Here is a 15,327-nt window from a genome sequence, read left to right as displayed (position 1 = left end):
CCAGGAGCAGTGGATTCGTAGTGTAGGCACTGAGCCCAGGCAATAACCCTGGAGGCAAAAATAAATAAATAAATCATAAAAAATATTACATAAGAGCCAGATTTTTTTTTCCAAAAAAGGCAGTCCAGACACATGTAAAAAAGAGTTGTAGTGTCTAGTTCTATAACCTTAGAACTTTAACACCAAGACATATGGTTATGTTTGTAGTTCATGTTTACACTGTAAAGGTATTACTTTCTAGACATCAATTTCAATATTGTTGTCATTTTATAGGCATATTTTCTAGATCACTTGAGGAATTCTAATGCTATAATGTACATTACAATTGCAAAGAACTTTTAACTGCATTTAATCTTCAAATAATTTATTAATCAAGAATTCAGAAAATAGTACTTGTCTGTGTAGTGTCTAGGCTGTAAAGTCAAGTGGAACTATGTGCTGAGTGATAACAATGAGTCTGTCAGGTCAGTATAAAGATAGAAAGTGTTAGCAGACCAGTGACAGAGTCAAATGTCCATATAAGGGTTAGCAAACATGTAAGTACACTGTTCAGGTTAACAAAAAATAGTCTCAAAATTTTAAATACATTATCTTTGCTTTTTTAAAAAATACTTTAAAGAAATAAGAATATATATAATATATATATATATATATATATATATAGAGAGAGAGAGAGAGAGAGAGATGAGCACCACTGAGCTCTAGGTTTTTTTTTTTTCTTTTTGTTTCTTCTATTTGATAGGACAGAGAAAAACAGAGAGAGAGAGCAAGAGAGAGAGAGGGAGAGAGAAGATAAAGAGAGAAAGAGAAAGACAGACATCTACGTCACTGCTTCAACACCTGTGAGTCTTACCCCCTTGCAGGCAGGTTCCAGGGCTTGAACCTGGATCCTCACACATGATAACATGTGCACTCTACCAGGTGCACCACCACCAGGCCTCCTATAGCTCAATTTCTTCTGACAACTTTAGTGAATAGCAGTGGTTCAGGTTTTTGGTTAACTTGCAAAAGTGAACCATGAACATCAGTCATTCAATTCCTGGGGGACTTAACCTACCTATTGAGCTATCTTCCAGCATCATGGAAATCTCCACTTTTTTTTTTTTTAAAAATTATTTATTTATTTCCTTTTGTTGCCCTTGTTGTTTTATTGTTGTAGTTGTTATTGATGTCATTGTTGTTGGATAGGACAGAGAGAAATGGAGAGGGGAGGGAAAGACAGAGAGAGGGAGAGAAAGATAGACATCTGCAGACCTGCTTCACCACTTGTGAAGCGACTCCCCTACAGGTGGGGAGCCGGGGGCTTGAACCGGGATCCTTCCACCAATCCTTTGCACTTTGTGCCACATATGCTTAACCCACTGCGCTACCGCCTGACTCCCAGAAATCTCCAATTTTAAGTAAGTGCCTTAAGTGAATCTGATACAGATACACCCAGACTATATATCATGAAATATCGTCTGAGGGAGCCAGGTGGTGGTGCAGCGGGTTATGTGCACATAGTATGAAGCTCAAGGACCCTCACAATGATCCTGGTTCAAGCCTCCAGCTTCCCACCTGCAGGGGAGTCACTTCACAAGTGGTGAAGCACATCTGCAGGTGTCTATCTTTCTCTCCCCCTTCTCTATCTTCTCCTTCTCTCTCTCTCTCTCTCAAGTTTTCTGTCTTATCCAAAAAATAAAAATAAAAAATAAATGGTCATAGGAGCAGTGGACAGGCACCAAGCCCCAGCAATAACCCTGAAGGAAAAAAAGAAAGAAAAAAAAAAAAGAAAAGAGAAAAAAAAGAAAGAAAGAAATACTGTCTGACAATTACAAGGTGGGCACTACACATTCTCAAGACTAGAATTATAAGAGGATCATAGGTTCTTTTGGAATTATTCTATTGACCTGCAGCTGTCTGGAGACTAAGAATTCTATTTCTCTAAAGGTATGCTAACTATTGTCACTGCAGTTAAGAAGACCTTGCTTAGATTACACTTACACTCTTCACTCCTTAGTGGTACATCTTCAAGACATTTTGAAAAATTTTAGTCAATGTTACCTTAACTATTCACTAACATCTTATGATGGCCAATATCTACCATGGGGTCTAGAGAACTGAAGAAAATTACAAGTGCCTTGACAGTGAGAAGTGTTTGCCAAAGTTGAATTGATTGATCAATAAAACAGACTCAAATTCTCTTCTCAACATATAAGAAATATTCCCAAATAAATTAGAATATTGTTATTTTAAAAAATATTTATTTATTCCTTTTTGTTGCCCTTGTTTTATTCTTGTAGTTATTATTGTTGTTGTCATTGATGTTGTTGGATAGGACAGAGAGAAATGGAAAGAGGAGGGAAAGATAGAGAGGGGGAGAGAAAGACAGACACCTGCAGACCTGCTTCACCACCTGTGAAGCGCCACCCCTACAGGTAGGGAGCTGGGGGCTCGAACCGGGGTCCTTACGGAGGTCCTTGGGCTTTGCCTCACGTGCGCTTAACCTGATGCACTACCGCCCGACTCCCGTTATTATTATTATTATTATTAATTATTCTTTTAGCAAAGGGCTCTACAGGAAAAGAAACAAACACCATCAACAAAACACACTAGGTCACCATTTTGTAACTACAGTGTGCCAATTATTCCTGTAAGAGGAGTTAGAAACATGACCAAAAAAATGAGTAAAACAGGTTCTGGATCTCTTAAAGTGTCTTGCAAAAGATAAGTATACAGCAGAAATAATAGCAGTTGCCAAATATAATATAAGACCCCACGTTGGAAGAAATGTCTTCTTAGACGTAAGGAATGCTTGGAATGAAGGGACAGAATATTCTGGTTGTTCAGGAGCTAGTTTATCCTTCAACAGCAGTAGAGTGATGAAGAAAAACAGGAAGGTGAGCTACAGGATCTAGTCATCCTGAAAACTTGCTTGGAGGGCTGACAATACAGAAACAGGCAGTTGAGGGGTCTCCAACTAAACAATGAGAAGTGCTGCCCACAATGGAAATCTTCAGTATTGAAGACACCTGCTGGAATGCAGTATGTCCAAAGGGACAGCTGTCAAACATAGTTCACCAGAGAGCTCCAGAACAAATTAGAACTCTCAGTTCCTCACAACAGCACAGGAAAAATTGTACAGAGGACCCAGAATGTCGCAACTGATAGGGGCAAGCAAGGGAGGAAGAGATAAGAGGTGATGCTGAGAAGAACTTGGATAGGTATCAGATTTTTAATGGTCTTGCCTTGGATACGTGGGCTGAACTCTAGTGGAATAGTAAATATCCCTGTCTTAGAATCTGTAACCATCTTGGCAGCTAGTAATTTCTGATTTAGATTTAAATATAGGTTTAAATTTCTGACTACGGATTCCTCTAAGAATGCCTAACCCCCAAAATTCATTTTTTAGAAAGTACTTTATGAAGAACTGTTGAATACAGACCCCAAAATTATATAATGTAGAGATTACGAGATTAGATTTTTTTTTACTTTTTATTTTTTATTAGATATAGACAAGAGATGTTGAGAAGAGAGGGAGAGATAGAGAAAGAGACAGAGAGACACCTGCAACCCTACTTCATCACTCATGAAGCTTTCACCCTGCAGATGGGGAACAGAGGCTTGAACCTGTGTCCTTACACACTCTAGTATGTGTACTTAACCAGGTGTGCCACCATCTGGTCCTGTTTATTACTTTCTCAATCTGTATAGCCAGACTACATACTTCAAAGCTGCATTGTAGCCACATCATGTAAAGTGCTTGATTTATGCTGAGAACACTGATTTTCCAGAGACTTAATATTCTGTTCTTATACAGTTCATGCTAAGGTATTCTTTTTCCAGAACCTACTAAGGTTACTTTCCAATGGCATTATTATATTAATGCCTAACGTCAACAAGAAAACACAAAAGAAATATCACTACCTTGGTAGCAGTAAAATACCACACAATCTTCACCCAAAGCCTCCAAAGTCCAAACACAAGAATTTGCTTAGAAACCAATGGGTCTTACAAATGTAAAGTGCCTTTAAAAACGGGAAGTAATGGCCTGAGGAATTACTTTTTCCATAAAAATAGTGCCACACAATATATCTCCGTGAGAGGGAATAGCACAGGAGGAAAGGGTACAGTTAAATGTGTGAGATGTTTTAGTCACGCTCTGGCATTCAGGAGGGGGCAAGACAGTCCTGCTTAATTAAAAACTGTCACCAACCATGGACAGAATATTCACCACAGAAGAGATCCAAAAGGCCAAGAAACACATGAAAAAATGCTCCAAGTCTTTGATTGTCAGATAAATGCAAATAAAGACAACAATGAGATACCACTTCACTCCTGTGAGAATGTCATACATCAGAAAAGGTAGCAGCAAGGGTTGGGGTAGCACAGCAGGTTAAGTGCACATGAGGCAAAGTGCAAAGCTCAAGGACCTCCTTAAGGACCCTGGCTCCAGCTGCCAGCTCCCCACTTGCCGGGGAGTCACTTCACAGGCGGTGAAGCAGGTCTACAGGTGTCTTTCTCTCCCCCGTCTTCCCCTCCTCTCTCAATTTCTCTTTGTCCTATCCAACAACGAAGGACATCAACAACAACAATAATAACCACAACAAGGCTACAACAACAAGGGCAACAAAAGGGGGAAAATGGCCTCCAGGAGCAATGGATTCATGGTGCAGGCACTGAGCCCCAGCAATAACCCTGGAGGCAAAAAAAAAAAAAAAAGAAAGAAAGAAAAGAAAAGGTAGCAGCAGCAAATGCTGGAGAGGGTGTGGGGTCAACGGAACCCTCCTGTGTTGCTGGTGGGAATGTAAATTGGTCTAACCTCTGTGGAGAACAGTCTGGAGAACTGTCAGAAGGCTAGAAATGGACCTACCCTATGATCCTGCAATTCTTCTCCTGGGGATATATCCTAAGGAACCCAACAAACCCATCCAAAAAGATCTGTGTACACATATGTTCTTGGCAGCACAATTTGTAACAGCCAAAACCTGGAAGCAACCCAAGTGTCCAACAACAGATGAGTGGCTGAGTAAGTTGTGGTATATATACACAATGGAATACTACTCAGCTGTAAAAAATGGTGACATTACCGTTTTCAGGCGATCTTGGATGGAGCTTGAAAAATTCATGTTAAGTGAAATAAGTCAGAAACAGAAGGATGAATATGGGATGATCTCACTCTCAGGCAGAAGTTGAAAAACAAGATCAGAAGAGAAAACACAAGTAGAACCTGAACTGGAATTGGCATATCGCACCAAAGTAAAAGATTCTGGTGTGGCTGGGTGGGGGAGAATTCAGGTCCAAAAAAGATGACAGGGAACCTAGTGGGGGTTGTATTGTTATATGGAAACCTGGGAAATGTTATGCATGTACAAACTATTGTATTTACTGTCAAATATAAAACATTAATTCCCCAATAAAGAAATTTGAAAAAAACCTGTCACCTCCAAATACTTGTGGTTGCCCATTGAGAAACATTGGATAAACTACATTTTTTAAGTCAAAAGTCATTCACAGCAAAAAAATTAAAACGCAATCGTTTGTTTGTGTACTCTTTCAGTATTCATATAAACCATTCAAGGGTAGAGGTAGATAGCATAATGGTTATACAAAAAGACTCTCATGCCTGAAGCTCCAAAGTCCAAGGTTCAATCCCCTACACTATAACTCAAAGCTGAGCAGTAGTCTGGTAAAAATAAATCAATAAATAACTCAATATATCAGAAAAATTAGAAGGCAAAATGTGATCCTCTTAGGAAGCCAAAGACATTGGAACTAAAACATATATTACAGATTCATATAATCTCCAAACTGACAGTATTGGAAAGCATAATAAAAGAGTGATATCTATCTATTTATCTATCTATACACAACACACACATACCATATATAACTCATAGCATTTTAATTTCTATTTCACCAGGACTAGACAGTTACATGTTTCATAGTTATGGAAAAGTAAATAGTTCTACTGAATAGTTGATACTTCAGTACTGAAGAGTTATTCCTTAATAACATAGCTAATGCAAGTCAGGAAAGTAACACACCAGATTTGCATACCTCAGGCCCCAGAATGCATAAGTTCAATCGCCAGCACCATCATATACCAGAACACTGCACAAAAAGCTGTATTTTACAAAAATTAAAAAGAGCACAGATATCTGGCTGATTCTATGGCATTAGCTAAAACAAATTCTCCACATTTTTCTTTATTTCTAGTTTCATTCTTTCAAGCTGTTATTTTACGTACAGCCTTTTAAATTTCCACTGAGGGAGAGAAATTAAATTCAGTCAGTTCTACCCAAGAATAATGACAGAACTGAGTAAGTCACTGATATTATATAATCAACTCTTCTCTTGCACTAGGTAGTGCTTTATAAACATGAAAAACACCAAGAGTCCTTGCTACATGGGGTTCCCGTTCCACTCTCATTGCTACTGCCTGCTGAAGCTTTTTCTGCAAGTTGGCAAATGTGGCCTTTGCTAGTGTGTGGTGATTTTGCTAAATGTCACTATTTGCTTACTTCTTCTACAGTCTCTTACAAGCCTTGTTGCTTCGTTTTCTCACCCCACCACATTCCCAGCAACAAAACTCACATTAGATACCAAAAAAATCAGTGTGCAGTAATAATAATAACAACAATAATAACAACAACGATAAACAAGGGCAACAAAAGGGGAAAAAAGGCTACTCAGTGGCTACAAGCATCAGAAAGAGGCATTCTATAGCAGCTACTCATCAGAAAACAAACTTCCCCTCCTTTTGAACAGTAGATGCCACTCCTTACTGATCTTCTTTGCAATGCAGAGGATTTTCTTTCCATAAAAACAACATTTAACCACAGAAACTGTGAATAGAGTTGCTGACTTAAGCATTCTAGTTCCTCTGATGTTAGGTAGGATCCTAGAAGACTAGTCAGAGACCTCCAAAGTCCTGCCCTCAACTTCCTAACTGCTCTGACTCGTTTATTCAAGCTATACACGAAGAATTTACATATTGCTTATTTATAACTGAGGAACGCTGTGACCCCCAACAGTAGAGAAGAAATAGGTCACTGTGAAAACAGCGCATTTCTGATAATAAATACTCCTCAGTGTTGTTAATTGACCAGAATTGTATTCAAGGAAAAAAAAAATAAGTGAAACATATTAGTACACTGGCCACACCACACCCAGAATGTATCAGGTATATGGATAGGTTACACAGTGAGCTCATTCACTAAAACAAGGGGTCAAGAATGACGTTCATGGGGGGGGTGGTTGATGAAGAAAGGATCTAAGGGGAGAGGGCTGTTAAATCAAGTATTAGGTATCTCTGCTTCTCTCTCTCTTCCTCAATCCAGCATTCTCCGTAGTCACACAAATCCTTGGCTTTTTAATTCTAATACATCCAGTCACCAGACACATTCCAAGGCTTCCAGTCACAGGACACGTCCCCAGTTGATAGACCAGCAAAGGGGTTACCGAAAGGGGGGGGTGTAGGAACAAATCACTCAGGTTAATTTAGACACCTTGTGGGAGGATAAGTAGCTTCAGAGTCAAGACTAGAACACCTCGCAGCCTAGGGGAGGCGGCTGCAGGGGTGCAGCGCAGAGGCGCAGGGCCGGGCGCTGCGGGTGCAGCGCGGCTACTGTTCCAGGAGGCCTTGGACACCAGAAGCGGAAATCAGTACTCACGCTGAGTCCGGGGCCCAGAGACCTCAGCTAGACAGATTCTCAGGATGTTTGCATTCCGGGTCGGACTCAATCCTCGCGGTTTCAGTTTTGAAGCCCAGCGGAGTCCGCAAAGACTGGGCGGGGTCCCGGGACAGTGACACAGATCCCAGCCCTCCTCCCCCAGCAACGCCCCTGGAGCTCTGGGCGGTTCTGCCAGGAGGAGGGGCCCTGCGCCTAGTCACCAGGCTGACTTCCTCCAACACCCTCACAGCCTGTTGTGCTGCCTGTCACCCAGCATGCCCAACTACAGAGGTTTAGACTCCTCTGCCTGTCACTCTGTGAACTTAACCTAGTAAGCTGGCAAAAACGGGTGCATTTTGCAAAGTCGCGCTCCCAAGTATCTCCTTTAAGACTTTAAATTAATGACCACAACCAAGGATTTGCAAACATTTCTAATCATTTAATGAATATATATTTCAAATAACAGTTTAACAATCAGGAATCTTCTAACTTATTGTACATTCTAAATTATTGTGAATAAAAATGTCAAAATAAATAAGGGTGGATTTTAAGTCACTGAATTTATGAGTCCAGGTTGGTGAAATAATAACTCACTTAGTGTGCTGCTTTGCCATGAGTGTGACCCAGGTTAGTGCTCAGCCCCTTTATATTGAAGGAAGCTTCCCTGTAATGATATTATCTATCTATCTATCTCCATAGTGCTATAAGAAATGGACGTATACTAAATCTTTAGGAAAAGGAAATCCTTCTTACAGAAGAATTTAAACTGATAAATATAGACTAAAAGGTAGAGTTAGAAAAAAAGTTATAAAAATGTAAAGGAAATACAAAGATTCAAATTTTCCCACAACTATAACCCCAGTGCAATAAGAACTCTGGACTCTGAGCTTGGGATATGAGTGAAGGTAGCAGTGGAGTGAATGGCTGAGGAACAGAGATTTCAGTCCTCGCCCATGACAGCTGGGCAATGACTCAGTGCTGCATCCTGCCAAGGTGTTGCTGCCCAACTGACATTACGGAAGCAGAATTATGTGCAAAGCTCTGTACCATATACTCCACTGGGCAGTAGAGCTGGTAGGGTCCTTCTGCCTTCTCCTGCAAGCTGTTCCTCACAGCCACTTTTAATTTTAGTTTAATTTCTCATAAATTGGTTAAACGTTTTTCCAATCACTCTAATTAGACCTTGCCTTTCAGAGTCTTTTTAATGAAAACATACTTTAAACATCTTTCCAATATGAGAATTCAGTAAAAATTGTCTATGAACCTGAAAGTGGGCTCAAACTAGATATCAGATTTATGAGTACCTTGATTGGAGACATCTATGACTCTAGAACTGTGAGAAATACAGGCCTGTTCTCAACAATAATAATAATAAACCTTTTTAATTTTTGTTTTTAAGTAATATTTTCTCTTCTAAAAATAAAGCCTTGGGAGTCAGGCAGTAGCACAGTGGGTTAAGCGCAAGTGGTGCAAAATGCAAGGACCAACTGGCATAAGGATCTGGGTTCCAGCCCCTGGCTCCCCACCTGTAGGGGAGTCGCTTCATAGGCGGTGAGGCAGGTCTGCGGTGTCTATCTTTCTCTCCCCCTCCCTGTCTCCCCTTCCTCTCTCCATTTCTCTCTGTCCTATCCAACAATGATGACATCAATAACAACAATAATAACTACAACAACAATAAAAAACAAGGGCAACAAAAGGGAAAAATAAATAAATATTAGAGAAATAAAGCCTCAGTTGAGCTAGGTTTCACTGATATTCAAAATAGCAAAGGGTGACTTATTTGGGTCACATTCCAATAGACATGTATCCTGGGTCCCAACGGGGTTACACAGGTTATCTCTTCCAATGTAGGTAATTGTACAAATGAGTAATCATGTAGTTATGAAATAAAATTTCCGACAATTTTCATCCTGCAAGACAGATAGAAAAGGACTCCTTTTCTTAGAGATGTATGGTGACTCCCTTATGTGCTGTGGCTATCCCAATATCTGAGGTTACCTTTTCCTCCAGTGAGTCCCTCAGACAACCTGCATTTGAAACACCCATCTGTATGCACATGTGTGTGTGTGTGTGTGTGTGTGTGGGTGTTTATAGGGGATGCAATTCAACATGGTACCTAGGGCTTTGCCTTCTCTGTAGAATCAGAATTTCTCAGCCAGGAATCTGAGAATCTACATGTCAACAAGAATGTAGCCTGTCAATGCCTAGACAACCCAATGTGCAGATAGAATAAATGACCACCATTCAGCATAGAAGTCATACCCTTGCTACTCAGCCAGCAGAATCATCATCAACTAGAAATGTTTTAGAAGAACCTCATCCTAGATTTCCTCAGTCAGAATTTTCATTTTAATACAAATCTCACTTACTTGGCATGTGAGAATTTTTGCTCTAGGTCTTGTTTCCCAAACTTCTGTTACTTGTGTAGTCTCTTCATAAAGTTGCTTAATCTTTAATTTAACGATATCTTAAGCAAGCCTATTCATGGGATCATGGGCCAGAAGTACTAGTTTAGTAAAGTCACGGGCCCATTGGAATATACCTAAAATAGACCTATGAGCTTTTTCCAAAATGGAGACCCCAAATCTTCAACTGCAATATTCTTGCCTTTGGATTAATGATTAATCAACAATTTGTTCTACTTTATATCTTAATGCTTTTTCAGCCACCAGGTTCCAGATGGTAGCATGATGCCAACCTGACTTCCCTGGGCAGACAAGCCCACCAATGTGTCCTGTAGCCCTACCTCCCCAGATCCCTGCTCCACTAGGGAAAGAGAGAGACAGGCTGGGAGTATGGATCCACCTGTAATGCCCATGTTCAGTGGGGAAGCAGTGTCAGAAGCCAGACCTTCCACCTTCTGCGCCCCATAATGACCCTGGGTCCATACGCCCAGAGGGATAAAGAATAGGGAAGCTATCAGGGAGGGGATTGGATAGGAAGCTCTGGAGGTGGGCATTGTGTGGAAATGTACCCCTCTTATCATATAGTCTTGTCAATATTTCCATTTTATAAATGAACATTTTTTTAAAAAAGAAGTACTCGTTTAGCTTTTCACAGTACATTAAAATGAACGCACAAATATTAAAAATTAAAATATCTGCTTGTTTAAGACAGAACCACAGAAGAAACTACATGTAGTCCAAGTGTGCTGAGGGCAATACTACACAAGAATAGCCAGTTAGAAGGTTTATTGGCAGTATTCTTGATTTTAGTATCTTGCATCACAACACACACACACACACACACACACACACACAATGCATCCTAGTATAGTTGAGAGACGTCAGACCCTGAAAAGAGCACTATGTTGTTAAAGTTAACACAGCCATGTATTGCAGGACCAGGCACATTATTGAAAAAGTATTTCTCTTTGAGTACTTATTCACTTATTCCTTTGGAGGTCTTCTTCCCTTAGTTGGCAGATAATTTAAAAAAAAATTAAGGCTTAATGTTGCTGAACAAGTCATCAGTGACAATACTGAACTTCAACTAGGTAACTCTCGTTTCCCTTTCCATACTGAGTAATTTGTTAGGTGACAGCTGGCTACACATTTAGAAGCCCTCACCAACATTCTAATAATTTCCCAGGTGGGAAACCTTCCCAAATTAAAATCCAGAATGGTCACACCCCGCATTCGCTGCAGGTGGGGAGCCAGGGGCTCGAACCGGGATCCTTATACCGATCCTTGGTTTTGCGTGGGCCACGTGTGCTTAACCTGCTGCGCTACTGCCCGACTCCAGACACATTTTTATATACCAGTAATAATTTAAAAATATTTTTGTTTTTACTTATTTATTGTATAGAGACAGAGAGAAATTGAGATATAAAAGAGAGATAGATAAACAGAGAGAGAGACCTGCAGCACCGTTTTACCACTCATAAAGCTTTCTCTCTGCACAAAATCTTGAGTCCAGGTTCTAGTGCATGGTAGCATGTGCACTCAACCAAGTGTACCACCACACAATTCATACCAGGAAGGATTTTCAACATAAACCCATTTACTAGATTTTAAATTATTTAAATCATTATTTAAAAAAACTATCAGTATATCCCCCTCTTCAGCGGAGAAATGACATTCTGTCTGCAAACTTTCATTTATGAACCAATGAGAAACTTTAGCATCAGGGTCTTTTCACATTCAGGAAGTGACTGACCTTAGTGGCCACGGCTGCTCCAGCAGCATGGGTTCTGGCAGGCTGAGTGCTCCCAAAACTTGCTGCTTTCTTCTTAAAAAAAAAGAAAGAAAGAAAAAAGTTTTTAATGAGGGGAAACAATTTAACTACATAACTGCATATTTTTATACCAATACAAATGATTTCTCAAGTAAAATGCCCAAGCAATATGATAAACACAGAATAACCTAATTTATTTTTTTTTAAATTTTTTATTTATAAAAAGGAAACACTGAGTAAACCATAGGATAAGAGGGTTACAACTTCACACAATTCCCACCACCAGAACTCTGTATCCCATCCCCTCCCGATAGCTTTCCTATTCTTTATCCCTCTGGGAGTGTGGAACCAAGGTCATTGTGGGATGCAGAAGGTGGAAGGTCTGGCTTCTGTAATTGCTTCCCCGCTGAACATGGGCATGGGAAGGTCGATCCATACTCCCAGCCTGCTTCTCTCTTTCCCTAGTGGGGAAGGGCTCTGGGGAAGCAGAGTTCCAGGACACATTGGTGGGGTAAAACAACCTAATTTACATCTTCTTTTCTTTGTCTAAAGACTAGATAGCTATTAAGAAGGAAGAGTAAGTTAACTAAATCCAAACTGTCAAATATTCAGAAATTCTGGAAACTGCAAAAATTCTCACATAGGGGAGTTGTCATGTTCCATCACCCACAAGGTACTTCCACAAACAGGATCATCACTCACGGAGTGGTTACTGTCTCTTTTATAGTGCTACAGGAAGTGTACGTTAGTGGGTTTCTTGTGTAAGAACTCAAGCCCTAGCAAGAAACCTAGTCCCAGCCCCCCCCAAAAAGAAAAACTATATAAAAATTATTCACACTCTTTTTTCCTTTTTAAATTTTTTTTTTTAATTTTTAGATTGAGAGACAGAGAGAAAATGAAATAGACCACAGCACTAAAGCTTCCTTCAGTGTAGTGTGGTCCAGGTTTGAACCTGGGTTACATACTTGACAAAGAACTACATAATCCAAGTGAGCTATTGCAGCAGCCCATCCATACTTTATATTAAATAAAGTCAGACTACAAAATAACGTGTTGAAGCTCATATGGGGTTATTTAATGGTGGTGGAGTTAAGACTTGTTTTTACAGGAGGTGGTGCAGTGGATAAAGTATCGGACTCTCAAGCATGAGGTCTCGAGTACAATTCCTCATTAGTACATATGCCAGAGTGATGCCTGTTTCTCTCTCTCCTCTTATCCTTCTTATTAATAAATTTTAAAAAATTATTTATTTAAATAAATTTTCTTTAATTTAAATAAATTTTCTTACATGACTACTTAAATTTTCTTACATGACTACTTAATAAAAGGATAATAATTGTAAATAAAGGTAAAACTCAACATTACTTTCTCAACAAGGCAATATCTGATTTTTTTTTACAAAAATATATAAAGAAGGTTTATAACGTAAGACGTGTATATATAACACCTAATGTAAAATGCTGAGACTTTAAATATCTAAAAATATCAATGATGCACTGTAAGCACTGAATAAAAGAGGATGATTACAGTCAGCTGATACATTACACAGTGAATATCTCTATGTCTATGCAATATATATCTTTTAAATATATAGCTCAGATACTTTGATTTAAGCTCCTAACATTTTTCGCAGATTTATTTTATGAGAGACTGAGAAAGAGACAGAACCAGACAGCATTTATAGAGCCAGGGGTTGAACCTAGGGTCTCACACATGAAAGTCCTGTTTTCTCCCTCAAAGCCACCTCTCTGACTGTTGTCACTGACAGAAGGAATGTTTAGCAAAATTATTTTGTTTTCTAATTAACAGCTTCTAGTAAACATAGTGTGTATGTTAATTCAGAGCAAAGCAGTGGACATTGGCAATAAAGACACAGATATAGTCATTCATTTTATCCATAAGCAATGCCAGGCAACTAGAACAAAATGCTTATAAGTACAACCATATACTAGGATATAGACTTCTTATTAGAAGGTTAGTAATCAATACTGACTTAGACCTTGCTTGGCCTGGTATATATGTCTTAAAATTCTTTCTTCATTTGTGCTGAATGAATGAATGAATGAATGAATGAACTGAACATTTACTGAACTCAGACAATAAGCATGGCCCTATTCAAAGCAGTAGAGCTCTAGTGACTAGCTAAACCAAAAAGAGGCTCTTGTTCTCACAGTCCTAGCATTTCAGTAAGATTAATCAGACTTCAAATAAGTCAACAAAAGTAAGATGGTTTCAGATAATCATAAATGTGATAAAGACAATAAAACAATAATGGAAAATCACTGGAAATGATTGGGTTGTTTCAGACAGGATTAAGAAGTAACATCTAAGACCTTTCTATAAAAGAACTAATCATTCATCCTAGGTAGGTAGAGTAGTATATGAAAAAAAAAAACAGAAATATAAACTGGCTTGGAAGATGAAGGGACAGAAAAAAAGACAGATGAAGTATGGTGGTAGCAGGCACATATGGCATAAGGAGAAATAGGATAATGGATCAAATAATTTGGTCTGAAGCAACCAGGGTTAAGAATGGCCCAGCACCTTTGGAATATACCTAAAGCAGACTTCTTAGTTTCTTTCAACATGAAGACCCCAAATATCACCTGCTATATTTTTTTACCTTTAGGTTCCTGATTATTAAACATTTTTCTCTGTCTATGTCTTCAAGCTTTTCAGCCATCAAATTGAAGATGCTATCATGACACCAACTTGATTTCCCTAGGCAGATGACATCTCTAAATGTGTCCTGGAATCCCACCTTCCTGGAGCCCTGCCCCATTAGGGGAATATAGAAACAGGCTGGGAGTATGGATCGACCTGTCAATGCCCACGTCCAGTGGAGAAGCAATTACAGAAGCCAGACCTTCCACCTTCAGTACCTCAAAAAGATCTTTGGTCCATAACCCCAGAGGGAAAAAGAATAGGGAGCCTTCCAATGGATGGGGATGGGATATGGAACTCTGGTGGTGTAAACTGTATGGGATTGTACCCTTCTTATGCCACACAATCTTGCTATCTTGTTGATCACTATTAAATCACTCATAAAAAAAATAAAACTAAAAAACTAACAAAAAAGAATGACTCTACAGTTGAGTATATTGGGGGATCATCAATATCTACCTAGTCTCTGGTCTTCTTTGAATGTCAGACTCCTACGAATCTTCCCTGGCCTCCAGGTAAAAAAGTTCTCAAAGTCCTACAGGTCTCTCTCTTCCACTCTCCCACTCTCTCTTCCTCTCTCCCACTCCTTTCTCCCTTGGTAGGGCCATACCAAGTAATTCTGCGAATGTATAAAAAGGACAGGGCTTAACCCACTACCAGAGGGATAAAGAATAGGAAAGCTATCAAGGGAGGGGATGGGAGACGGAGTTCTGGTGGTGGGAATTGTGTGGAGCTGTACCTCTCTTATCCTATGGTTTTGTTAGTGTTTCCTTTTTATATTTATTTTTATTTATTTATTCCCTTTTGTTGCCCTTGTTGTTTTATTGTTGTA

At 39.4% G+C, this 15,327-nt stretch overlaps 1 protein-coding gene across 1 annotated transcript in view; it reads right to left on the bottom strand.

Moving 5' to 3' along the window:
• CAST (calpastatin) overlaps window positions 1-15,327 on the bottom strand; it is a 142,120-nt gene that overhangs the window by 92,363 nt on the left and 34,430 nt on the right. The window contains exon 3 of the mRNA XM_060201193.1: window positions 11,814-11,885. Coding sequence (XP_060057176.1) covers window positions 11,814-11,885 — 72 coding nt within the window. The remainder of the gene's footprint in view (window positions 1-11,813; window positions 11,886-15,327) is intronic.

Source organism: Erinaceus europaeus, chromosome 11 (genome assembly GCF_950295315.1).
Source record: "Erinaceus europaeus chromosome 11, mEriEur2.1, whole genome shotgun sequence".
Taxonomy (NCBI): Eukaryota; Metazoa; Chordata; class Mammalia; order Eulipotyphla; family Erinaceidae; genus Erinaceus; species Erinaceus europaeus.
The sequence above is the reverse complement of the archived record's forward strand: the minus strand, read 5'-3'. Positions and strand labels throughout refer to the sequence as shown.